This window comes from Meriones unguiculatus, chromosome 17, assembly GCF_030254825.1.
Source record: "Meriones unguiculatus strain TT.TT164.6M chromosome 17, Bangor_MerUng_6.1, whole genome shotgun sequence".
Taxonomy (NCBI): Eukaryota; Metazoa; Chordata; class Mammalia; order Rodentia; family Muridae; genus Meriones; species Meriones unguiculatus.
In genome coordinates this window covers 95,673,503-95,699,187 of record NC_083364.1, presented here as the reverse complement: position 1 = coordinate 95,699,187, position 25,685 = coordinate 95,673,503, and the positions used below count along the sequence as shown (strand labels likewise).

The 25,685-nt window shown below is 52.7% G+C and overlaps 1 protein-coding gene across 1 annotated transcript; it reads right to left on the bottom strand.

Moving 5' to 3' along the window:
* Nucleotides 1-6,366: 6,366 nt before the first annotated feature.
* Chaf1b (chromatin assembly factor 1 subunit B) lies at nucleotides 6,367-25,462 on the bottom strand. The gene is made up of 14 exons (XM_021661742.2): nucleotides 25,320-25,462; nucleotides 24,667-24,822; nucleotides 23,988-24,120; nucleotides 22,190-22,307; nucleotides 21,425-21,528; nucleotides 18,134-18,230; nucleotides 16,036-16,120; nucleotides 15,587-15,680; nucleotides 13,910-13,979; nucleotides 13,735-13,826; nucleotides 11,079-11,229; nucleotides 9,796-10,221; nucleotides 7,145-7,236; nucleotides 6,367-6,575 (listed from the first exon to the last, which is right to left on the bottom strand). The coding sequence occupies exons 2-14, from the start codon at nucleotides 24,790-24,792 to the stop codon at nucleotides 6,463-6,465; spliced, it is 1,701 nt and encodes a 566-aa protein (XP_021517417.1). The 5' UTR covers nucleotides 24,793-24,822; nucleotides 25,320-25,462; the 3' UTR covers nucleotides 6,367-6,462.
* Nucleotides 25,463-25,685: the final 223 nt, after the last annotated feature.

Here is a 25,685-nt window from a genome sequence, read left to right as displayed (position 1 = left end):
AAATGATTGACCGGCTGGAGCTGCCCCTCCGCCAGGGCGGCCTCCCAGCCCCTGCCCAGGGCACCACTGCTCCCAGCTCTGGGGAGGTCTGGGAATTCTTCAGTCATCTCAGGCATTTTCCCAACATAAAGCATTTGCATAGACTTCTCATCTAGCCTGGTAAGTGAGAGAAAAACAGGAGGGTTTTGGTCTAGTGGCTTCAACGGGTGTCTGAGGAAGTGGGTGCCTACCTTGGGTGGGGGTTCCATGACCTTGTGGATCCTGGTGGACACAGCAGGGTCCCTGGGAGTGGGGAAGCCTAGGAAGTCCTTGGGAGTCTCTGGCCCAGAACCCTCCCTCCTGAGAAATACTTACAGAATACACACATTTGGTTTCTGTCTTTTTTTTTTTTAGCTCTTGCTTTTGAGACAAGGTCTTGCCCAGGCTTGTAGCCCAGGCTAGCCTCAAACTAAATCCTCCTGCTTGTTTCCAGTGCTGGACTTAATAGGCCTCCACCATCTCACCCAGTGATATCACTGTCTTTATTTTTACAAAATTAAAGCTGATTAAAACCAGAATGAGACAGCAGTGAAGCAGCCACAGTTCATGGTGTTTGGCGGGATGACTTGGGTCATCGCTGACGTGGCGATTCTGCTCACTGCGTGTTCCCGTGTCCCTGGAGGCAGGGATGTGGATGTATCCTCAGGAGCCTGTATGCTGGACACTTACGCCCAGGATAGGTTTTGCTCAGCTCTGTCCTCCTCGTAGCTCACCCAGCGAAGGCCCATTTTCCCTGTCAGCCCACCAACATCTTGGTTACATTTTTATTCACATCACAGCTGAAAACATGGCTTTGTGCTGGGTAGAACGCCGTCATGGAGGGCCTTTGAACATATGGCTCTTCCGTTTTATGTGACTTAGCTCACAGCTTAAAAACCCATTGGCTTAGTAGTGACTAGGCCTATAGGAAGCAGGAAAGGAGGCCTCTGATGCCACGGGCTGCTCCATGGCTGGACAACAGATAAGGCCAAGCCTGAGGCAGACAGGGTAAGGTATTCTTTAAAGCTTTGTGGGTTTGTTTTGGTTTGGGTTTTGAGATGGTTTCTCTGTGTAGCCTTGGCTGTTTTGGACTTGCTTTGTAAACTAGGCTGGCTTCAAACTCACAGAGTAAAGATCTGTCTTTAATATTATGCATGTGGGGAGTGGGGTATGTGCAGTTGTGTGCAGAGGCCAGGGTGGGGCATTAGATCGTCTGGAGCTGAAGTTATAAGGGGTTGTGAGGCGCTTGGTGTGGGTGCTAGGGATGGAACTCAGGCCCTCTGCAAGAGCACTGCTTGTTTTAACTGCTCAGCCCTCCCTCTAGACCCCAGACCACAAATTCCGAGAAGTGCAACGCTACAGGCACAGCCTGAAAGAACTAAAACTAGTCATGCTGAAGCAAAAAAAGGAAGTCCTTGGGAGTCCCTGGCCCAGAACCCTCCCTCCTGAGAAATACTTACAGAATACACACATTTGGTTTCTGTCTTTTTTTTTTTTAGCTCTTGCTTTTGAGACAAGGTCTTGCCCAGGCTTGTAGCCCAGGCTAGCCTCAAACTAAATCCTCCTGCTTGTTTGCTCAACCTATTGGAAATGTAAAAACAAAAATCTCTTTTTTTTTTTTTTTTCTTATTTTAAAGATGAAGTCAAACTACAGTGACAGGCTGTCTGGGAAGTTCCACTGGCAAGGTAGAACCGTGTCATACCTACTGAATAGGGCCACGCCCAAGGCCAAGGGCTAATCATCAGCAAAAGCTTCAAGAACTACATATTAAGGATTCTAGGAGGAAAACATAGGCAGGGAAGGTTGATAACGAACCCAAGATTCATCACTCTCTGAAGGATGAAGCAGAGAGTAAAAAGACCAGTGTTTAAAAGGAAGGTAAGGGAGGGCTGGAGAGACGGCTCAGAGGTTAAGAGCACTGGCTGTTCTTCCAGAGGTCCTGAGTTCAATTCCCAGCAACCACATGATCTGGTGCCCCATCCTAGTGTTCAGGTATACATGCAGACAGAACACTGTGCAAATAAACAAGTAAATCTTTAAAATAAAGAAGGTGAGGGGAATGCAAATACATACAATTAAAAGCAAAGCTCAGTGGGTAAGGAAGTTTGCTAAAGTCATGCTAAAGGTATGAGTTCAATCCCTGGGACATGCTGGAAGGAGAGAACCACCTCCTGCAAGTCGTCCTCTGAGCTCCACACACAGCCTGGCAATGCCCACACATACACACAAAGGCACATGTACATTAAAAAAAAAAGAGAGAGAGAAATATTGAAAGAAAGAGAAACAAATGTTTGTAAAAGGGTAACTAGTGGCCTTGAAGCTCACCCGGCAGACCGCAGGCAGATAGTGGCCACTATGGCCGCTGCAGGAAAAGATTAAAGCAACAGTAGCTTGCTTGAGTTCCTGACAATTTGACTACTGTTGGGCCTCATAAGGCCTGCTGCATCTACCTGGAGACCTGTCTTTAGCTTCTGATTTAAGAGGCGCCACTTCCGAGCAAAAGTGATTCAGCAAATCCACCTTAAAATCAACTCTGCCTGGTAAGTGTTACGTGGAGTTTTGTCGCTGGCCCACCTGTCCTTGCACTACCTAACCTTGCCCTCTACATCATCTTACCTCACTTCCTTAACCCTGCCTCCTGACCCAAACCTATAAAAAGAACCGTTTGATTCAATAAACCGAGCTCCTGCTTCAACAGATCTCCCGGCTCGTGGTGGTTTATTCCCTGGGGCATCTGGGGCCGTCGACGCTCACTATCCCACTTAGCCACGGAGGGTGTCCAGCTGGACTGGCCGACCCTCCTCCCAGCTCCACCTGCCAGATATTGACCCGGCAGGCTATGGTGCCAGAGGCTGGTGAGGGCCCTTGCCATGTCGCGGTCACAGGAAAGCTTCAACGGGATTCGGTGCAGCGTCACCACCAACAGGGGCCGGCACTCCACTGGCCTGTTCATCCGTGTTTGTATCATGTTGACCTGTCAGACCCAGGTAGGTCCTGGGGATCACACTGGAGTCCCCACGCTTCTGTGGGAAGCGCTCTGCTCACTGAGCCATCTCTCCCGACCTCCAGGACCCTGGCCTACGGAATGCCCATGTTAGAGACCCTCTTCCTACCACCATAAGCCTCGTCTCCCAGCGCCCCCTACAGACATGCCCGAAGGTTTGTATCCTACATCCTGTCAGTCAAGTTAGGAAGGCTATAACCGCCACAGAAGGGCTTTAAAACAGGGCTTCTTGCCAGGCATGGTGGCTCACTGGAGAGGCAGAGGCAGGCAGGTCTCTGAGGGCTCAAGGACAGGCACAGCTACATAGACATCCGAGCTCACCAACAATAGTAATAGTGACAAGAAGGAAAATGGTGTCTCTGCTGCTTTCTTCCGATTAGGAGAGCTGGTGGAGGTCCATGGAACAGCAGGGGCTCTTATGATGTTGTGCCAATTTTCTCTGACCCATTGAAATCTTAATGATTTTAAAAAATAAACTAATTTTCATTGAAATATTCATATATGACCTACGTTCTAATATTTTATTAGAATTTACACCAGCAATTGTAATAGACTGGCCTGTTTTTAGGGGGAGTCTATTTGGAAGTGCACGTGTATGAGAGAGCAGAGCGGATCTTGGTTTACCTGGCTTTATATGCTGACCAGAAGGGATTAATACAGAGGAGAACTCAAGGCAAATGAAAAGTAATGGGTTCAGGCCACAGGACCCACCTAGGACTGGAGAAATAAAAGGACCTGGGAGTACAGGGGACCTGAGAAGCAGGTGCTCTGTGGAAGCCGCTACACACAGCTTTGACTTTGGCTGAGCCAGAGATGTGACAATGGCGTGCAGTCAGCTGTGCTTTGCCTCACTGAGCCTGAGAGGAGGGAACTTCAGTTCTAAAAACACCTCCAGAAGATCCAGCTGCAAGCATTTTCTCAGTGATTGATGGAGGGCCCGCCCATTGTGGATGGTGGTCCCTGAGCTGGTGGTCCTGGGTTCTCTAAGAAAGCAGGTTGAGCAAGCCATGAGGAGCAAACCAGTGAGCAGCCCTCCATGGCCTCTGCATGAGCTCCTGCTCCAGGGTCCTGTCCTGACATCCTTCAGTTCACCCATGCTTGTGGAGCTGGCCACAAACAGACTGCGGAGCGCGTCTGGGCACTCGAAGGCTGGCTTCTCCGCCCAGCTCCATCAAGTCCTTTATCTTAGCCCAGCACAGTGGAGAGAACCCTGTCATCCTGAAAACCAGAGCCACAGTTGCATGGTCCCACTGGCTCAGCAGAGGCTCAGAAGCCAAGGGGAGGATGGAGGTGACTGACAGCCTGTGTCTCGGTGGGTAGAGGTGGCTCAAGTCTCCCAGCTGGGGCCAGCACATCTGCCCAGCAGGCCTGCATATTACTGGGGTCTGTGGCTAAGAAGGCCCATTTCTTCCATTTGTTCACCTGCCAGGAAACAGAAGGCCCGGATAAACCCACAGTGCTGGCCTTAGAATAGCTTTGACGGAGCACAGACCCTGTTTTGTGCCTCTCGCCCGGTGGCTCCATGGCTCTGTCTCCTGGGCTGTGGAGATGGTTTCCTCCACCCAAGAACTGTGGTGGTTTGGCGGCTTGCAAGTCTGAAGGGCCCCCCTCCCCAAGGATGTTTAGCCTGGAAAAAAAGGCCAAGGGAAGTGCAATTGACTTGGGTGCAGGCCAGCACGCAGGCTGCTGTGCAGGGCTCACTCTGATCAGCACGTGTGGCTATGTGGAGGGGCGAGGCTCGAGCAGGGACAGACCAACCCGCGCGTGTTCTTGGTCATGTGCGTCTGCTCATAGCGACATCTACACGGAGGGGGCTCTCAGCACCTGGAGGCCAGTGAGCTACGGGCTGCGCTGCACTGGTCTCGCCGGCTCGCCTCCCTGAGCCACAGCCTTTGGTCTCAGCTCCCAGGGTTCCCGAGCTCGTGGCGGATTTGCTGAGTCAATTTGGAGAGTTTTTAGATGCAACTAAGTTAAATCCCTGGAGTGATGGTTCAGAGGTTAACAGCACCTACTGCTTTTGCAGAAGACGCAGGTTCAGTTCCCAGTTTCCCACAAGGCAGCTCACCACTGCCTGTAATTGCTGTTCTGGGGATCAGACATCCTCTTCCAGCCTTCCTGAACGCTGTGTGGTACACACATACATGCAGGCAAAACACTCATACACATCAAAATATTCCTTTTCATGGGGGAGTATGTTTCGAGACAGGGTTTCTCTGTGCAGCCTTGGCTATCCTGGACTCACTCTGTAGACCAGGCTGATCTCACAGAGATCTGCCTGCCTCTGGCTGTCCAAGTGCCAGGATTACAGGAGTGCACCACCATGTCCAGCTCACTTCAAACATACATACATACATACGTGTATATACATATATATATATATATATTTTTTTTTTTTTTAATTTTTATATTTTAGTGCTCTACCTGCAGGCCAGAAGAGGGCACCGGATCTCATTACAGATGGTTGTAAGCCAGCCAGTGCTCTTAACCTCTGAGCCGTCTCTCCAGCCTACACCAAATGTTCTTAACCCGTTCATTTCACGAAGTCTGAGTAAGCCGCCCGTCTTCCATGGTGTGGTGTGGGTGCTCAGCGGCTGAGGGCAGATCCCCACCTGGGCAGGAGCCTGCAGCGTGCGCCCACCACCTTCCCTGCTCGGCACGCCCTTCCCACTGGCTCTGGTCTCTGGAGAGCCAGGAGTCCCTCGGGCAGCTACACCAGGATGTCCACTGGGAATTACTGAGGTCAGAGGTACCACTGGCCCTTCAGTGCTGTACCCTCCAGTTGCCCGGCCCCAGAGGGTGGCTCTCGTGGCACCAGGAGCCTCTGGAGGTGTGCCGACTGTGCCGGCTCACCACAGAACCTGATTGTGAACGGGTGGCACCAGCCAGGTGGGTTGAGTTCATCTCGCTTTCTGAGCACAGCTGCCCCCGGAGCAGCACTCCAGGGTGGACGGGTAGGGGCGGGGCCGCCCCCAGGCACCCTCTAGGTGAGGCCACTCCGCGCTGGCCCATTAGGGCGGGCTGAGCTCAGGCTTCCAGCCAAGCAGGACAGCTATCAAGCCCTCTGAGCAGCTTCAGCGGGCACAGTGACCTCCAGTGGCCGTGGGGAGCACTGCCTGCTTCCACTTAAATCCCTCATTTGTAGGTCCCTGGCTTTTCTCCTGGCTCTGTCCTCTACCAAGGTGGGCAGCATCCAAGTGTATAAAGTGTGCAAAGGGATGAAGGACCAGGTTTCCTAGTCTCAGAAACTCATCAAAAAGAGGCCCTCGCCTAGCACAGCAGACAGTCCCCGTGGAGAGCGATGACTGAATGGGCTGCTGGAGCGAAGTCAGCACACAGCTCTCTCTATGGGAATCAGTTCAGGACTTTATTCCGCTAATATCACCGACAGCAGCCTCAGCATCTTGGGACTTGCTCCTGTGCACATATGCCCCAGCAGGCCTCAAGCAGACTTGGTAGCCTCATCAGGACTCAGGCTTTGGGGACCCCCTTCATGTTCCTCAACTCTGGGTCTTTTCAGTGTGGGGGACTCATCCCGGGGCTCTCCAGGCATCTCTGAAACATCAGCAGACACAAGGTTAGCAAGAAGCGAGGACTTGTGTCAGTCAGGGTGACGTGAAACACAGAGGCAAGACGAGGAGCCAGCAGCCTGGTGAGATCCAGTACTGCTATGAGGAATTTGTCCACACGGCTGGCTCTCAGCCAAGGTGAGTGTGTGTCCAGAGACAGGCAATGTCTGTGTCAGCTGAGCATGCAACAAGGCAAGAGGGGGCATCCGGTGGAGGCTGGAGAGATGGCTCTGCAGTTAAGAGCCAAAGGACCCTGGTTCAATTCCCAGCATCCACATGGCAGCTCAGAACTGCATGTAACTCCAGTTCCAGGGGACCCCATACACACAGGCAAAACACAACAAAAGAAAAAGGAGAGGGGTGGCCCCAGGGACATTGTTATAACCACCTGCCCGAATGCCAGCCCTCAAACGGGGAGGCCTGCCCCCCAGAAGCAGCTCCTGCCCGGCGCGCAGGGTCACCTCACTCCCTGGCAAGGCAAACGACCACCCAGAGCTGACCCCAAACCAGGAGGTGTTAGCAACCACAGGAACACATGTCCGACCCCTCCCTTACCTGGCTGAGCCCCAGCTGTGGAGGGGGCATCTCCGCTGGCAGGTGGTGGGGCTGGCCCGTCGTCTGCCTTTAACGGTGTTAAGTTTATTCTCCTTGATTAAAGAACGGGTGGGGGGCTCGTTAGTGTCAAAGAACTGCTGGGTTACAGACCCACCAAAGGTTACAGACCCACCAGAGGTTACAGACCCACCAAAGGAAGCGCATGCGGTTGCCCACAGGCGGAGCCCCCAGTACCTTCCAGAGCTCACAGTTCAGTCAGCAGTCACACACGAGCCCACCCCAAACACACGTGATCCCCCTTTTAAATCCTAGGCTTTGCTTCCCAACAACTAGTTTTTCTTTTTGAAGTTCCAACAGCAGGGGCTGGAGAAGTGGCTCAGTGATTGGGAGTACTGGCTGCTCTTCCAAAGCATCTGGGTTCAAATCCCAGCACCCACATGCCAACTCACAACTGTCTGGGACTCCAGTTCCAGGAAATCTGACACCTCACACAGGCATACATGGAGGCAAAACACCAATGTAAATAAAATAATTTTTTAAAAAGTTACAACTGCAGAGAACTTGGTAAATGGCTCAGAAGAAATAAAGAGGAGAACTTAACACCAAAACTATCTCAGAGAATACCTTCCCATACCTAAAAGAAAAAAAAAACAGAATTAAAAAACACATCTTGTGCTGGGCGTGGTGGCACGTGCCTTAATGCTAGCACTCAGGGAGGCAGAAGCAGGTGGTCTGAGTTCGAGGCCCGTCTACTCTATATACTGAGTTCCAAGAGAGCCAGAGCTACATAGTAAGTATCTGTTTTTCCCCCCAAAAAAACACAAAACATAAACAAACAACAACAAAACACCACATCACGAGGCTGGAAAGATGGCTTTGCAGTTAAGAGTGTTTGCTGCTCCGCCAGAGGACCTAATTGCAGTTCCCAGTACTGTCAAGACAGCTCTAAGGGACCTGACACCCTTTTCTGGCCTCGGAGGTCACCTCCAAGGTCACTCACACACACACACGTTTTTAAAAATGCACTCAGTCTCGCTCAGCCCTAGAGGATGAACAAGGAAAGAGACAGGTGGAGTAGGGCGGGCAGTCAGGGGATAACTGGGTACCAAAAAAGCAGAAGAAAACCCAGTCAGGCAGCTCCTGGTGCAGAGGGATGCAGGCAGCCGCTGTTTACACAGGAGACACTGGCACAAACAAATGCCAGCAGATGGCTGTGGCCAGGGAGGAACGCCCACAGCATCACCTGCAGGCCCCAGTCCACCAGGACTCCCAGTGCCCCTCGGCCAGGCGGCTCAGGCAGATGGGCACTACCCAGCCATGAAAAGAAATCCTCCCATCTGTGTCACAGGATAAGCCTGTGACATAGAGGACGGGCCCAGGAAGAAACACGTGATCTCCCCAGATAAGGGATGAGAAAGGTTGCTCTCATGGATTTTTCTTGTGTGTGGAGATGGAGAATCTTGTCTGTACTAAAGCTGGTCTGAACTTCCTATGTGGTCCAGGACGCTCCAGGCTCACAGGCCTCAGCCTCCCACGCCACCTGGACTGATGTCACATAGACCATAACGACTACAGAAGCTGGAGTGACGGATGGGAGGGGCTCGGCAATTGGCTCGGTGCCACAGCTAGACACGGAGTAAGTTCAGTGCCCAGTGCCCAGCGTGGGACGTGCTTATGACGGGCACCGGATTCGAGAAAGGCTGAACACTTATTCATGGAGATGCTGATTTGATCAATACCCAGTGCACACACCTATCAAGACATCATCGTGAACCACACTGGTGGTGCACACCTGAACCTCAGCACATAGGCATCGGGAGGTGGACCTCTGAGTGTGAGGTCGGCCTGGCCTACAGAGTGAGTTCCAGGACAGGCAGAGAAGAACAAAGAAAAAAACAAAAACCAAAAAAACCCAAAAAGACAATGTATCCCAAACCATAAAAGCATTTCACTGCTCCTCCGTAACTGTAATTTTGCTGTTGTGACTCTTGTCTGATATGCAGGGTATCTGATAGTGGGGTCTTGACCCGCAGGTTGAGGACCTGGTCTAGGGGCTGATGCGAGGTCACTGAGGACGCCCTCGACACTGGCTCCTTCTCCCTGCCATGCTCGCCGTGAGGTGACCCTCCTTTGTCACACACACCATGCCGTGCTGTGCTGGCACAGGCCTAGAGCAACAAGGCAATTAACTGCGGACGGAAGCCTCGGAACCTTGTTAAGCCAACTGTTCGCAACATCTGGTCAGTGTCAGAAAGCTTTCCAGTGTCACTGGGCAGCAGAGCTGAGCTGAGAAAGGAGGGCACTTATAATGCAAGAGGAAACAGCCCAGAGAATACTACAGCAGACAGGGGTCACCAAGACCAGGCAGAGAGGACAAACGGGTCTCAGGGGGATTCCAACGTCACCAGGAGTGGCAGACACCCAGGAAGCAGACACGGAGGCCTCACAGTGCAGAGCGCACTCTAGAAACGGGCAGGAGAGTTGGGAGATGAAGCTTAGAGGAAACCATCTAGCACAGGTCACGGTGGGGTCGTGGAAGGAGGCTGGGCCTCAGCCCTGGGTAGGAAGTACAGGTCCAGGAGGGGGCAGCAGCTATGTGTTTGCTGTGTCGGGCTCACCTCACACCCACTCTGTTTGTCAACCACTCTTACCGGGGGGCTGTCTTGCTCCAGGACTGCAGTGTGTTCAACGTGACCCTCCGGGGTTGGGGAGCTTTTGTGTTTTGACTAGTAGGCTGCAGGGTCTTCTCTTCAGCAGGCCGTGGCAGGGAGCCTTTGCCAGCAGGAGTGGCTGAGGGGCTGTCCTTGAGGGCAGGTGGGGCTGGAGAGCGTGTGGTCGGTGAGGGGGTGGTAGAGGGGCTGCTGGGGTCTGGGGCTCGGCCGGCTCCTTCCAGGGGTCTGGATCCTGGCGAAGATCCCTGGTGTGTCTGGTTCTTGGTTTTCTTTGCAGCATCGGGAGTTCTTATGCTCAAGACTGGCTTCTCTTCCAAAGGTACGCCAAGTTCACCCTTCTCAAAGGTCACAAAGGAGCAGTAACCATCCGTGGAGGAGATGGCCAGGAAGGTCCCATCGCTGGACCTGCGTCCCAGAACAAGAAGGAAGTCAGAGGTCCCTAACGTCTGTAGATCATTGTTTAATCTTCCATAGGAAGTGTAAACCTAAAACATGGGGGGTGGAGGCGCCACAGGGTTGCTTGTCTGAAGGCAGCAGCCAGGGGAACAGAGCAACGGATGCCTGAACAAGCCCTTCGGGCACACAGTGTCCTTTCCCAACCCCGTCTTGGTCTTGGAAGCCATCCTGATCTATGTGCCCTCCTCTTGACGTCACCTGGATAAATGTGACCCTTTCTTTTCCCAACATGGAAAATAAATGTGGGCCAGCAAGATGGTTCAGTCGGTCCAGGTGCTTGCTGGGCCAGCCTGGTGACTGAGCTCCCGTCCCGGGAGCCGAGTAAGGTGGCAGGAGCACCGACCCACAAAGCTGTCCTCTGGCCTCCATGTGTGAACTGTGGCACCATACCCCCCCACACACAAAGAAATTTAAAGAAAACCAAAGTCTTGTCCAGTGTGCATGAGGCCCTGGGTTCAGCACCAAGCATGCAGCCATGCAGCAGGACTGCAAGGTGACCTCAGGCAGATGGTGAAGTGGAGGACCCTAAGCTGCATGGGACTCATGCAGTCCGTACTCAGCCTTGTTTGAGTACCAGCCAGCTCAGCAGTGGGGTCTGCAGGGACCAAAGGCATCAGAGGAAGGGCGTGTCAAGTGACGCTGGCAGGTGAGGCCTTTGACCCACAAGTCCCCAGGGCCTCAGCTCACGGGGACTTGATTCAGGGCACAGGGCAATGCACATGGTCCCAGAATTCATGGCTGGGCAGAGCTGCCGCAGCAGGACAGTGTTGTGACGCCGCCCCTCCCCCACACTGCTAGCCACTCACCAGGAAATGTCACTCAGGGTGTGGTAATGGATGTTAGACACGTAGCCGAACGGGAAAGACTGCTGCGTGTCATACAGCAACACGGAGTCCTCGGAGGCCACGGCGAACACCACCCGGTAGGGCAGGCTCACCAGCTCGGGGCTGGGCTCCTCTGCAGGGAAGGACAGGCAGAGCGGAGCTACAGAGGCAGCTCCCAAAGGAGAGAGCCCGCCTGCCACACTCTCTCCTCGGGAAGGACGCACAGCGACACTCAACACTAGTGTGTGTAAGCTGCACAGAAGAGCTCGGCTCCTGGGCTGGCAAGCTCGGCTCCTGGGCTCACCTGGCTGGGTGATTGGTAAAGGCCCTGCTACCAAGCCTGCCAGCGTGAGTTTGACTCACACATGGTAGGAGGCCAGAACTGCTTCCTACAGGCGTCCTCTGACCTGCACACATGCACTGTTGCAGGCAACCACCACTGCAACGCACACACCTGCACGTAAAAACATGATAAATAAAAAAATAAAAAAGAATTCAAGCCAGGCAGTCGGTGGTGGCACACACCTTAAATTTCAGCACTTTGGGAGACAGAAGCAGGTGAATCTCTGAGTTTGGGCCAGCCTAGTCTACAGAGTGAGTAAGTTCCAGGACAGCCAGGGCTACACAGAGAAACCCTGTCTAAAAAAACCAAAAAAGAATTCAAGCAGGTGTCACACACCTTTAATCCCAGCACTCAGGAGGCAGAGGCAGGTGGATCTCTGTGAATTCAAGGCCAGCCTGCTCTACACAGAAAGTTCTAGGACAGCCAAAGCTACACAGAGAAGCCATCTCAAAAAAGAAAAAGAAAAAGGAAAAAGAATTCAGTTCTCACATTTACATGAATAGTAGGAATGAGAGGCCCAACCAGGAACCAAGGAGTTCTGAGCGTCATGAAGGAAGTGCAGCTTCCTTGCAGAAACATTTCACCCAGTCATGCTGTGTGTGTGTGTGTGCGTGTGTGCATGTGTGTGTGTGTGTGTGTGAGCATCACTCAGTTTTAGCCCAGAGGGACCTATAACTCCCCACACAGCCCAAGCGAACCTCAACCTCACAGCAGGCCTCCAGGGCATCTCCCAAGTCCTGCAATAACAGGGGTAAACAGCCATGCCTGCTCAAGAAATGTTTTTAGAGCGCTGTCGAGTTAATGGTATCCTTTACATTAGGGATTAAGCTTTAAAGCAGTGTCTGCTTCCATCAGGAAGAAAACAGACCAAATTTGCTTTCCCTGTTCTGCCAGGCCAAGCAAGTGGTCAGCGCTTTCCAGATGCTGACCAGCAGGCGGTAAGGGGCATTGATCCTGAGCATGGAGTAGAACTGCCCGGCAGGCCCAGTGAAGGCCAACAGGGCAGGCCCAGTGAAGAAAGAGAGGGTAGGCCCAGTGAAGGCCAACAAGGCATCGAGAAGACTCCCAGCTATGAGAGGCTATGAGCCCCCAAGCTCAGGAAGCCTCCAAGCTCAGGAAGCCTCCAAGCTCAGGTGGCTGGAGTTCCAGGCTGCAGGTGAGCTCAGTGCTGATGGACAGGCTGAGGAGGAGCCTGGAGAAGTGAGCATGGGCAGCAGCCTGCACCTCCAGGGACCCTCACAGTTCATCAGTTACCAAGCAGAAGGCCTCCCTCAGGGTGAAAGCTGCGTCATGAACCAAACGCTGCCTGGCCCTACCTAGTGAGCCTTAAATGCAGCAGCCCAAAGCAGCAAACTGTTTCTAAGCAACATAACTGCATCCCAGAACAAATGTCAAGAATATTTACAAGAACTGAAATACCCAGCATCAGTTAGGGTAAAACACAAAGCATGGCACAAGACTAGATTCAGACACCCGGCCTGAATCCCAGCACTCAGGGAGGGAGAGGCAGGTGGATCACTGTGAGTGTGAGTCCAGGACAGCCAAGGCCACCTAGAGAAACCCTGCCTCAAAAAACCAAAAAATAAAAAATAATTCAGACACACAGGAGGAAGAGGAAGGAACACAGACACAGTTCAGTCTGTGGACTGCCAGCTTAGCATGCAAAGCTCAGCACCACCTGAATCTGGGTGTGGCGGCGCCCGAGACCTGGGTCCAGGGTCATCCGCTCTACACCACAGCACATCTCTCCAAAAGCCAAACAACAACAAAACAAAACCAGTGAGCACTAAGCCTGGCATGGTGGTGCACGCCTGTGATCCCAGTACTCAGGGAGGCAGGGACAGGCGGATCTACAAGGCCAGCCTGGTCTACAAAGCAAGCCCAAGACAGCCAAGGCAACACAGAGAAACTCTGTCTCAAAAACAAAAACAAACAAACAAACAAAGAAAACAACAAAAAACTAGTTAATACTATTGTACTTTCTAACATTGCTGTAGATGGAAGTATATTCCAGACAATGAGAAAAAAGACACGCAATGGATCATGGGGTGCCACAGATGAATATGCGTGTGTCCAGAAGGCTAAGGAGAGGACTCTTGATGTTCTCACAGCAAATATTACTTTATACACACACTGAACCGTCACACAGTGCCCACAGAAATACATAAGTTTTACATGCGACAATGAACAAAATGAAAAACCCGAGCCAAATCCACACAGCTCTCCCCGCAGGCCAATCACCAGATCCCCCTCCAGGGAGAAAGGACACCCACCCCTGGGTGGCTCTGACGGTACCTGTTTCCGCCACCGGCCTCAACTCGAAGTAGACAGGACAGCAGCGGACAGCGAGTGTGGCTTTCCCTGGACACGGAAGGTGGGCGACAGGCCTGCGAGGGTGACACAGGTTAGCAACAGGCTGACGCCCACAGAGGTGAATCGGGCAAAACTGAGCCCTTCCTCCACCATGTACCTTTTCAGATGTTTTCTGGAGAACACGTAGGTCGTGTTTGTCACGTTTTCACCGGATTCCATACACCCAGCTGTGGAGCGGGGGAAGGGAGGGGAGAGTCACTGTCACACTGTTTCAGCGAGAGCAGCTTTCTGCCTGTTCTACCTGCCTGCCACCTCTGCCCAGGGGAGGCCCCAGACCCCAGGAAGGCGGGGGATGGAAGAGCCCACAGCCACCAGTTCACAACTGCAAAACCCTGTGCTTGACCCAGAGGCAAATCCAGCTGTGGAGCCGGTGGCCTGCCGAAGCCCCCAGATTTGTTTCCAGCACTCAGACCTTGGTCACCCGTCTCCCCACAGCAGCCTTCGGGCTGTCAGGAGGCAGAGCCTGACTCTCACGAGGTAGAGAGCATCCACAGGCCATTTTCCTCTTTCTTGTGTGCACAGCTGCCCACGGCCCTAGGCTGGGACAGGGCAATGACAGTTCTGTCTCCCTGGGCACAGTAACCCTTAGTCACAGCACGGGCACATACAACTCCCACAGGGCATTTCTTGTAAGGAACTGAGAGCTACACGCTCCTATTTGCTCGTCCCTGTCAACGGCTCACAAGCGCTCACGCGGCACTAAGCTTCTGCGCCGGTGGCTCCACAAGGTCCACCAGCAGAAACCACCGGCCTGTGCTGAGACGCACTCATCTGCGAGCTTCAGGGGTCTGGTGTGTGGGGGAGGCTGGTTGATTTTCAGTTGTTTGGGTTTTATCTGTTTGAGGCTGGGTCCTAAGCGTCCCAGTATGGTCTTGAACTCACTATACAGCCAAGGATGACCTTGAACTTCTCTCCTGTGCTAAGGAATCGTCTCGGATGTGAGACATGGGGATCAGATGGTTCCCAGGGCAATGCCCACATCCTGCCATCACCATGGAGCTGTTACTTTTTTTCAATTTGAATAGAATAGCAACATCTAAATTGTCACTAGTTCACTTCTGCCTTAGCTTGGTCCTAGGCATCAGAGTCTGCTCTTGGGGGTAAACCGTCTACTCCTTCACTTATTTATGATACCAAGGGCTGACGCCAGAGCCGTACACACGTCAGGCACTCACTTGGCCAATGAGACACATCCATCTTTCCGGTTTTTTTCTTTTGCTTTGTTTTTTTGCCAACTGAGAGGCCTGCTGTATAGAGCATACCATATCAAAAGCATCAGGGCTGGGCTGGAGAGATGGCTCAGAGGTTAAGAGCACTGGCTGCTCTTCCAGAGGTCCCGAGTTCAGTTCCCAGCAACCACCCAGTGGCTCACAACCATCTATGAGATCTGGTGCTCTCTTCTGGAATGTAGAAGATAAATCTTAAAAAAAAAAAAAAAAAAAAAAAAAAAAAAAAGCACCTGGGCCACTTCCATCACATTCCACTGACTTGCCTGCACCACTTTACCATATATATGAGTTATACCCGTAATCCCAGCATTCAGCAAGCAGCTGGGAGGGTCAGAGTTCAAGATCACCCTCAGGACCGGCCTGAGCTCCAGGAGACCTGGACTCGGAGAACAAAGGAAAACGCATTCTGGGCTACAGATGCAGCGCAGTTGGTAGAAAGCGTGCACTGCTGCTCTGCTCACACTTGCATGAGCTCAAGTGTCCTAAAGCGGGAAGACAGACAGCCCCTGCCATCACACCCCTGTGTCACGTGCTGTCACACACACCTGGAGTGAGGAGCAAAGAACCATCCGGAGTGAAGCTGAGTCTTCGGAAGAACGACTTCATGCTGTCATCGTGAAACATGCGGAAACTCCGGGCCTGTGGGGCACAGAACTTAGCCACCCCAAACCCCCACTGTCCACAAAGCCACCGCTTATCACTGGCACGCCAGTAAGGCAGCCCAGGAGGACTCAGCAGCTAGTGCCTCAGCCAGCCCTCCAGGCACTGTGGAGACAGGGTGGAGACGCGTTCTAGGCTGGCAAGTGGTTCGGAGGTGAACAAGTCGGCCTGAGTTCCATCCCGGGACCCGCACAGTGGATGGAGAGGACGGACTCCTGACCTTCATAAGCACTGTGACAAGTACACACACACGGGCACACAGATGCACACACAAGCGCACGCACATACACAGGCGCACGCACACACTTGAAGTTATAATAAAAACTCTTCCTACCTCGCCTTCAGGCCCCAGGCCAGACAGCATCTTTGAGACATTGAAAGCCACACGCTTCTTCTGGGCGCTGTAGACCCGCAGCACCCTGGAGAGAGAGGAGTCTGAGCCCCATGCTGGGCCGGGAGCTGGGCCTCACACAGAAAGAACCCACTGCGGCCTGTGGGTGCACACCACCTCAGCTGAGCTGCTCCGACAAGCAGACTCACTGAGTCTCAGGAGAAAGCACCACTCACTTAAGTGTCCAAACTGGGGAACCACAACGCAAACTCACCTTTACTTCATTTCCCTTAAGGTTGTCTCACAGAATAAATATAGAGTTCAGCTCCTCACCTGAGGAAGATACGATCCTAATTTTTGAGCCGTGAATGTTTAGCCCAGTGGCAACCACCTGTACGGCTACAGTGACATTTGTTTTGTGTGGGTTTCTTGGTTTTCTGAGACAGGGTCTCTCTGTGTAGCCCTGGCTATCCTGGAACTCACTTTGGAAGCCAGGCTGGCCTTGAACTCACAGAGATTCGCCTGCCTCTGCCTCCCGAGTGCTGGGATCACAGGCTTGCACCACCATTTCCAGCTGTGTGGGCGGCCTCATGTTAGGAATGCCAGATATGGTGACTCACATCTGTGATCCCTGTACATGGAAGGCTGAGGTAGGAGGGTCACCATGAGTTCAAAGCCAGCCTGGGTTACAGAGTGAGCTGTCAGAGGCTGAGGCGGGAGATCAGTAACACACAGTTGTGCTCCCCTCAGTCCGTAAAAGTGCAGGGATGGAAAACGCTGACAAATGCATCCTGCTCTCCAGTCCCATTGCTCCCACCAACCAAGTTGCCCTCTCTGATACCTCCGGAGGTCAGAAAATGCACAGCACTCAGAGCGTGGTGGGAGGGTCTGCAATAAACAAACACTTACACCTCGTTTGCACTTCAGAGCCATGGTAAATTCAAATATTAAATTAAAAGCAGTTGAGGATGGGAGATAGGGCTCAGCTGCCAGAGTGCTTGCCCAGCATGGCTGATGCCTGTGTTCAGTCTCTGGGGCAGAGTGGAGCAAGCTGGCATCATAGCACTCAGGACGTAGAGGCAAGATCTGAAGAAGAAGCCTTGGCTACATAGAAAGGCCAGCTTGAGCTATGTGAAACACTGTCTCAAAAACAAAAACAAAACCAATAATGGGGGCCTGGAGAGATGGCTCAGCGGTTAGGAGCAGAAGCAGCTGGGTTCAACTCCCAGCAGCCACATGGCAGCTCAAAACAGTAACTCCAGTTCCAGAAGATCTGACACCCTCACGCAGACATACACGCAAGCAACACATCAAATGCACATTAAATAAATTCATAAATAAATCTTTTTTTAAAAACAGGCTGGAGAGACGGCTCAATGGTTAGAGCACTGGCTGCTCCAGCAGAGGACCCAGGTTTAGCTCCCAGCACCCACATGTGGCTCACAACCATCTGTAACTCCAGCTCTGGGGAGCTGTCACCTGTCTTCTACCCTCCGCAGTCACACATCTGCTATGAATGTGGGGCACATACACACAGACATCCATACATGCAGGCAAACATTCATACACATAAAAGTAAAACAAGTACATCTAGAGCAACGTCCTGTTCGCCACTACAGGAGAAAGCCGAGGAAGAGCAGAGTGCGTGGGCGAATGTGCAGCACCAGCAAGGTCCGGTGTTTGTAAGAATGTGAAGTGAGCACTTGACTCCATCACTACCTTTGCTGGTCTGTCTCCTTGAAATCAGTGGGGTTCAGGTGAGCTTATCTCTTCCTCTGGGGGGCAGAGCAGGGCCGGCGGCCAAGCATGCGCTGCTCTTGTAGGGGACCCAGTCCGTGCCCATCACGGATCTCCAGTTCCAGGAGACCCAATGCACACACACAGTGCACGGACACAGGCAGGCAAACACAAGTTCTTTCTATGTTCTTTCACCATCCGGTGAGGACTCAGCACTGGCAGCTCTACCTACGGCACTGACCTCCCAAGTCTCTAACTCCCATCTTGTAGGAATAGGCAGACAAGAGCAAACGTGCCAAAGCTGTCAGTCCCTCAGTGAGGTTGTGATAAAACATTTGCAAACACTTCCATGTGACTTACACACCTGTCACAACTCAGGGTCGCAACGTACTGGCCCAAAGGGTCCCAGGCTACTCCTTGTACGTAACTTTTATGTTCATTGAAAATGGAAATCTTCTGTCCTACAAAGAAGCACACAAACACATTACCACAAGGACCAGGAACCATGCAACAGGAACCACGCCACCTTCTCGTTCCCAGAGAGGTGGTCCCAAAGCCTGCACTGGGCTCAGGTGATGCAGAGGTCACTCCACACAGCCCTGGCGCCTGTCACAGCACTCAGGGTAAGGGGGCCAGACGCCTTCAGGGAATACAGGCTACGAGGTCAGAAAACAGGAGTGAAATCACAGGCCCCAGTGTCGTTCTCTAGGTTGGGTAGTACAGCGGTTTGAAAGAAAACGGTCCCCATAAGCTCACGGGGAGTGGCACTAAAAGGAAGTGTGGCCTTGCTGGAGGAAGTGTGTAGTTCACCTCCTGCTGTCTGTGGATCCAGAGTAGAACTCTCAGCTACTTCTCCAGCACCGTGTCTGCCTGCACCCCACCATGATGGTAAGGAATGGAATAGGATGGGACAGGATGGGGATGTTGGAGGGGACCATGACACGGAACACAACATGACACTGATGACAATGACACCTGACAACACACACACACACACACACACACACACACACACACACACACACACACACACAGATGAGAGAACCCCTCACCCATCACAGCTGAGCTTAGCACATGTGGTGGAGACAACTGAGAAACTGAGAACTGCAAAACTCAAACTCAAGGCAATTCCCCTGTCTCCTGAGGGCAGAGATTATACATATGAACTGCCATATGTTGTGGGTATAAACATGTTTTTGTTTTGGTCCCAGGTGTGGGATGTGGACTGATTCAGATGGTCACAGCAGCTGACTGTTTGCCTCCTGCGGGCTCGCAGAGGAGCTCTGTGCCAGCTGCAGACAGTTTAAATCTGAGGACTCTGAAGAGAGAATAAATGCCAGAGCCAGAGAGTGTGGAGAGCAGAAAGAACAAGGCTGCTGCTTCCCCCTGGCTGCTCCTGCTTCCCCCTGGCTGCTCCTGCTTCCCCCTGGCTGTTCTTGATTGCTGTTGTGAGACAAGAAGTTGGCGATCTCCTGAAATGAGGATTAGACTGGGGCCAAGGAACCCAATGACCCTGATCAGAACGAAGCAGCTAAGAACTGTGCCCCTTTCCCACTAACCCTTTCTCTCTCCTACCTGGTGTTGGGCTGTTGGAAGGGATTGGGGTGGAGTAGGGAGGGAGAAAAAGAGAAAAGAAATGTAAATAAGAGTTTTTAAAAAGTACAGCAACAGCTGTATTTGACGGTGTTTGCTTACTTCTGCCTTTGAATTATTCTTCAGAAGCAGCTTTGGCCTGGGACTCTTTGCTGCAATTCCTAACCACTGTGTAGCTATGCCCTACCACTTCTCTATCGTTTTCCAGGGCCCTGCTCATTCCCGGTCCATCTACCATCTTAACACGGTTGGTGTCTGGCACAAAGGGCCCCATCAGCTTGACACGCGCACCCTGGCACAGTTTAAGGGTACTTAGTCCTGATTCCCCTCCAAGTGCAAATCGCAAACATCGACGTGACATTCTATTTCTCTAACTTAATGCCTGTTTTGCTGGCACGTAAAAGGAGGCTTCTGGATTATACAGAACTACTGCCTAGCCCCCAAATTATCAGGCTACTCAGAATAGTACATTTCTCTCAAACCATGCAATATTCAATATTGTAAGTTACTATTCAAAGGCTTTAACCATTTGAAAGCAAAGAAGCAGGCCCAAGGCCCTGGGCTCAATGATGACAGTGGTGGGCGAGAAGACCCTCTCCTCCTTCATTTTCCCGACTCTTTCACCTCCTTCCGTTCCTCTCACCCACATCACTGCCGCCAGCTTCCAGGCCCACTACCCACCAGCACCGCTAACCACAGTGCCCACGACCCCTGGAGCACAGGGACACTCGCCTAGAGCCTGATTCTGACATGCTGTCCCTCCCTGCTCCACCGGAGGGCATCTCTCTCCTTGAAAGCCTTTCTGGGAAGTTGGCTGGGAGTAAGAAGCTAGGGGCTTGATAGGAGGGCTCAAGGGGGCCTGTGTAGGTCGCAAGTAAACTAACTAGCCAAGGGAGAAACAGGAGGACAGCCCGGGCACGTGCAAGTGTCTGAGAAGCAGTTGTGAGGCCAGAGCTGGGAAGCTCAATTGTGGAATTCAACCTGGATCCCAGGCAGCCAGATCCCAGGCAGGGGTTTGTCTCCAAGGGTGAGGTAAAGAAAAGCCGTCAGAGGAACAGACTAGAGTGGCTTAGGATCACACTGGGAAGCAAGCTAGACAGAAAACAACAGGCCTCGGGGAGCACAGTGGTTTGAATGAGAATGGCCCCAGAACTCGTATATTTGAATGCTTGGTCAAACTGTTTGGGAAGGATTAGGAAGTGTGGCCTTGGTGGAGGAGGTGTATCACTAGAGGTGGATTTTGAGGTTTTTAAAACCTCATGACAAGCTGGGCTGTGGTGGCGCATGCCTGTAGTCTGGCAGAGGCAGAGGCAGGCGGATCGCTTTGAGTTCAAGGCCAGCCTGGTCTACAGAGCAAGTCCAGAACAGTTGAGTCTATAAAAGAGAAACCGTTCTCAAAAAACTAAAAGAATTTTTAAAAAGCTCATGACATTTCCAATCAGCATGCTCTCCCTCTCTGCCTGATGGCTGTGGACCAAGATGTGAGCTCTCAGTTCCTGTCCAGCGCCAATGCCTGCTGTCATACCCGCACCATGACAGTCATGACTCCAACCCTCTGAAACCATGAGCACCAAATTAAACCCTTCCTTTTCTAAGTTGCCCTGGTCACAGAGGCTTATCACAGCAATAGAAGAGTAACCAGGAGCTAGCAGACCAGGAATCTGGACTCTGGGACCTGAGTTCCCCAAAGGAAGACTTTGGAAAATAGAAGGAGGCGAGAGTGGGCGGGACCCATTGCTGAGGTGCATGCTAACAGCGTGAAATGAGGGAGATCTGGGGAGCGGCCTTGATTTCAGCCTCTGCCAAAACTGCTCCCCTCTCAGCTTCCCTGACCCAGTATTTCCTTCCTCCTCTTAACAGCAAAAACATAGCACTCGGTCTGTTCAGCAGGTCGAAGCACTCGCTGCTCTTGCAAAGGACACAACTGGGTGGTTCCTAGCACCCAGACGGGAGCCTTACAAACACTCCATGGAAGCAGGCAGCCTATCTGGACTCCACGGGCACAGCACATGTGAGCGCATACATGTACACATCATTTTAATAAAATAGCCATATTGCTCACCTTTACTGACATCCCATATGATAGCTGTGTTATCCACAGAGGCAGAGGCCATCAAATTACCATCAGTTGCCCAGCAAATATCATACACATCTTCTAAGTGGCCCCTAGAGCCCAAGGACAGAAGAAATAACAATTCTGCAAATAGAGAAAAGCCATCAAAAAGTCCAAAGTCTGGAACCCCCACATTCGAATCAGATTCTAGAGCTTTCCAATGGAGCTTTGTCAGGCCTGGCCACAAACAGCTGACTTCGAGGATATCTGTATATATAGTGAATCAAAGGGCATCAGGAACCCACATGGATAATCCTGGCACTGAGAAGTTGAGGGAACAGGATGGAGAGTTCGAAGCCAGCCTAGCCTGGCTCAGAAACAAGGTGGAGGAAGACAACATTCTTTTTTTACAAAGGAAAACTTCATAATAGATTTTTAAAGTCAATTTTTATAGCGTTTTCACCCTTTATTATTGTTGTTATCCTCACAAAGCAGGCAAAGGCTCCGAGTCAGGCACCACACCACTAAGGCAGTCAGGCTGTAAAGGAGAGCCACTCGTGGGAACTCCAGCACACCTGCTGCTCTTCCTGACAAATCGAGTTTTCTCAGCACCAATTTTGGGCACCACAGGATGCCCGCAGCCCCAGCTCCAGGGCATCTGATGCCCTCTTCTGACCTCTGCGGGCACTCGCACTCATACGCAGAAATGATCATAAATTATAAAAGAATAATTAAAAAAAAACAATCATCCCTGCCCTGGTCCCTCGCTGTTACCTCAAGGTTTTTACCACGGTCCAGTTCTCCTTGTTCAGCTGCGCCTCATCGTCATCCTGAAAAGCGATCTGCTCCGGCTCCTTGCTGTCATTCATCTTCCACAGCAGAATGGCAGCATCTGCGGAGCGAAGCAGTGCAGTGGGAGCCAGGCGTGCCTGTGCCCTCCCTCACTTCCGGAGCTTTAAACCGCTTGCTCTGGAGTGTAAACCGCATGTTGCTCTATGGACAGACTCTGGCCGTAGGGTTGTTCACTTCTGAGCATGTGGGCAGGTGTGCGTGGTGGTGCACGCCTGTAATCCAGCCCTTGGAAATATGAGGCAGGAGGGCCTGAGGCACAAGGCTAGCCTGGGCTACATGAGACCCTACCTCAGAGAAACAGAGAATTTGAACAGGACAAGTAAATTTGCCTTCTGAAACAAAACAAAATGGAACAAACTCATAATGGCCCCGAACTAGGATCACCATCTGACATGCTTCCAAGCCAGCAAAATAACTGTCTGCATTGAGAGACCTGAGAAACAACTAACAGACAGCTGATCGGGAAGAGGAAAGCCAAGAGTTTGCCAGTCATGCCCATGGAAGCTTCACCTTGATGCGTACCCACTGCACAGTGCCATGAGGACCGAGCACGGGGCGGGGGGGTGGTGGGGGGAGGATCTGCAGAGCACAGGGGCATCTGCAAAAAGCACTCACAGCATGGTGGCTTGGACACCTGTTACAGCCATCTGTTCAGACGAGTAAGGACACATCAGACCTGTAGCCTGACACTAGCAATGGTCTGAACCTAACCCTTTCTCCCAGGCTGACTACAGGCTCTCTGCATAGCATGATCCTTCTAGCATGTCCAGGAAAGGGAGAGTGAATGAGGGAGCAGGAAACACAGACAAGAGGAGCTCACTCAAAGTTCCTAGAGTCCTAGCTACACAAGTTGGTCAGGGAGCCTGCTGGAGGTGAGGTGGAGGTGAGGTGGCCGACAGACCAACACTCTCTCTCCCTGCGCAGGCTAGAGGGAGGCGTTGGTCTTCAAGGCCCAGGGACTTGGGAAAGGGGACGTGTCCTGGGGCCATCTCCTAGAAGCCAGCCTCTAACCTCAACGCTGTCCGCTCAGCACCTTCCGGTGAATGTGTGTGAGCGTGCGCTGCCTGCGTGCACACAGACACTCACACCCCACAGACTCTGGGCAGTAGGGCAGAGAGCACAACTATTTGTCTTTTTCCAAACAAAACTAAGGTTTATGTTACATCCTGCTGTTCTCCAGAGTACTTAATATATGGCATAAGGGTTTACATTTTCGTATTCTTTTATCTCACTTAAGCATAGGTACATAATACAAATCAATCTTCTCCAGACAGGTACAGATTCTGAGAACACTGCCAAAGCCCATTAATTACACAGGCGGGGGGTGACTCTGACAGCTAGACAGGCCCAGCAGCCTCCCCCTGGGAGGCTGACGGAAGCACACACTTTTCTTTCCACACCCAGCCAGCCTGCAGGGGACAAATGAAGCAACTATTTTCAGACACATCTTCTGAGTTTAATGCTGTGTCCTCCATCTTCCCATGCTGACATACTCTTCAAATATGTTACGTATTAACCAATCTGAAAGGCAGATAGTGACCTGATACAACCAGCTCAGATCTCAGTATCTGAAGTTTCTTTCCTTCAAGTCTCGGTCCTGCCATGTCGGCCTAGGAGGTGCCATGATTACAGGCCTAGGCCTATCACCCCAGCTCAGATGGCACTATCAGTCAGGAGACATGAAGTATCAAGGTTAGGGATTATTAAGTACAATACTTACCATCACCTCCAGATGCTAAAATCTCCCCAGTTGGAGAAAAGCGTACAACATTGACAGCTTTGGTGTGCCGAACAAGATTGGAGAGAAATTCCACGATGGCTTTCCCATCTGGCCCCTTCTCCACCTTCCAGATCTGTTGACAATACAGAAACAGACTTGCCATCTCCCATCTTCCTCCCACTAGACGACTACTTATTTTCTGGTAAAAATGGTTCTCTCTGAAACTTTGTAAATAGAAGGAAATGTTAGCAAAACTGCAAGCCAACAGCCCCGGCACCCGCCATCGGCACTTCAAGCTCACTCTAGAGGAACTGGGCACAGGACGAGAAGGAGATGTATTACTAATTTCAACAAGGTCTCACCTAGCCCATGGTGGCGTCAAACTGCACTTCTGAGGAGAATCTGGAACTTCAGATCCTCCATCCAGGGCCTCACGGGTGCAGGGGGCACGCGCAGGCACCAGAGTTTAGTTCTAAACTACTGAGAGCCCACTTGTAACAATGTGGGCAATGTTAATTGAGAGAGCCCATCTCCCCAGCATTCCTTGCTTACCCCAGGCCCGAGAATTTAGCATTCTGGGCTGGGTAGCAAACCGACTGGAGCTGCTGGCTTCAGTTACAAATAAAGGAATGAAAGCGAACAGGACTTCCTCGACTCCTCCCGCCTGCCCTTTATTTACCCTGACGGCCGTGTCCACCCCCGCGGACGCCAGCCTGTGGATCCTCCAGGCTGCCCCATGCTGGAAGTCCAAGCTGTACACTGGCTCCTTGTTGTGCCAGGCGATTTCACACGTTATCACTTTCATCCTCGCAGGTCTCCGCCGGGCAAAGGGAGGCTGGAAACGTGAGTAAACGTTAGACAGAGACCCTGGAACAGCAAGGGCGAACCAGGTAACCAGCGGAGAACTAGCTGGCGGCGCGGACGACGCAGACGTCTGCAATCCTCCGCTAAAAGCCTCGCACAGGCAGCGACTTCCACCAGTTTACGGTTCCGGAAGAGAAAGAAACCAAACGGCCCAGATGGAGCGAGGCCGGGCAGCACAGCGCATCCCGCCGAGGTGGCGTGCTGGGGGCCGGCCCCGGGCAGGCGTCCCGGGGAGCCGCGGGAGACGGGGTCGTGGAGAGGGGCGGGGCTTGCGGGAGGGGCGCGGGTCAGGCGGCGCAGCCGGGCCTGGCGGGAGGCGCGCGAGCCCGGGTCCCGGTGGGGACGGCGGCCTGGGGAGGACCGGCCCCCGAGCCGAGCACGCCGCGACCCCGCCCTGCGGCCCGGGAGAGCAGCTGCGGCCCGACCCGGCCCAAAGGCGCGGACACCGGGGATCCGCGAGGAGCCTACCTGCAGGGACCTGTCCGCACGGAGCTGCCACCGCCTGCCGCTTCCCGCGCGCCGCAGGCCACGCCCGCTGGCGGGCGGGGTCCCAGGACGCCCCTCCTCTTCGTGGGCGGGGCTATCGCCAGGCGAAGGCTTGCTGGACCGGGGTTCCAGGACAACCATCCTCCCTGTGGGCGGTGCTGCCGCGACACGGCGGCTTCCGGTGGGCGGGGCTCCTGACGCCCCTCCTTCCTGTGGGCGGAGCTGTCTCGGCTCCTGCTGGGCCGGACCGCGCGTCTCCCGAGCCCGGCTGGTCCCGCGTTGGGGTTGCTAACCCGAGAGTTAGAGAGTTCTGCGGTGTTCCACCTACCACGCCTGGTTTATACAGTG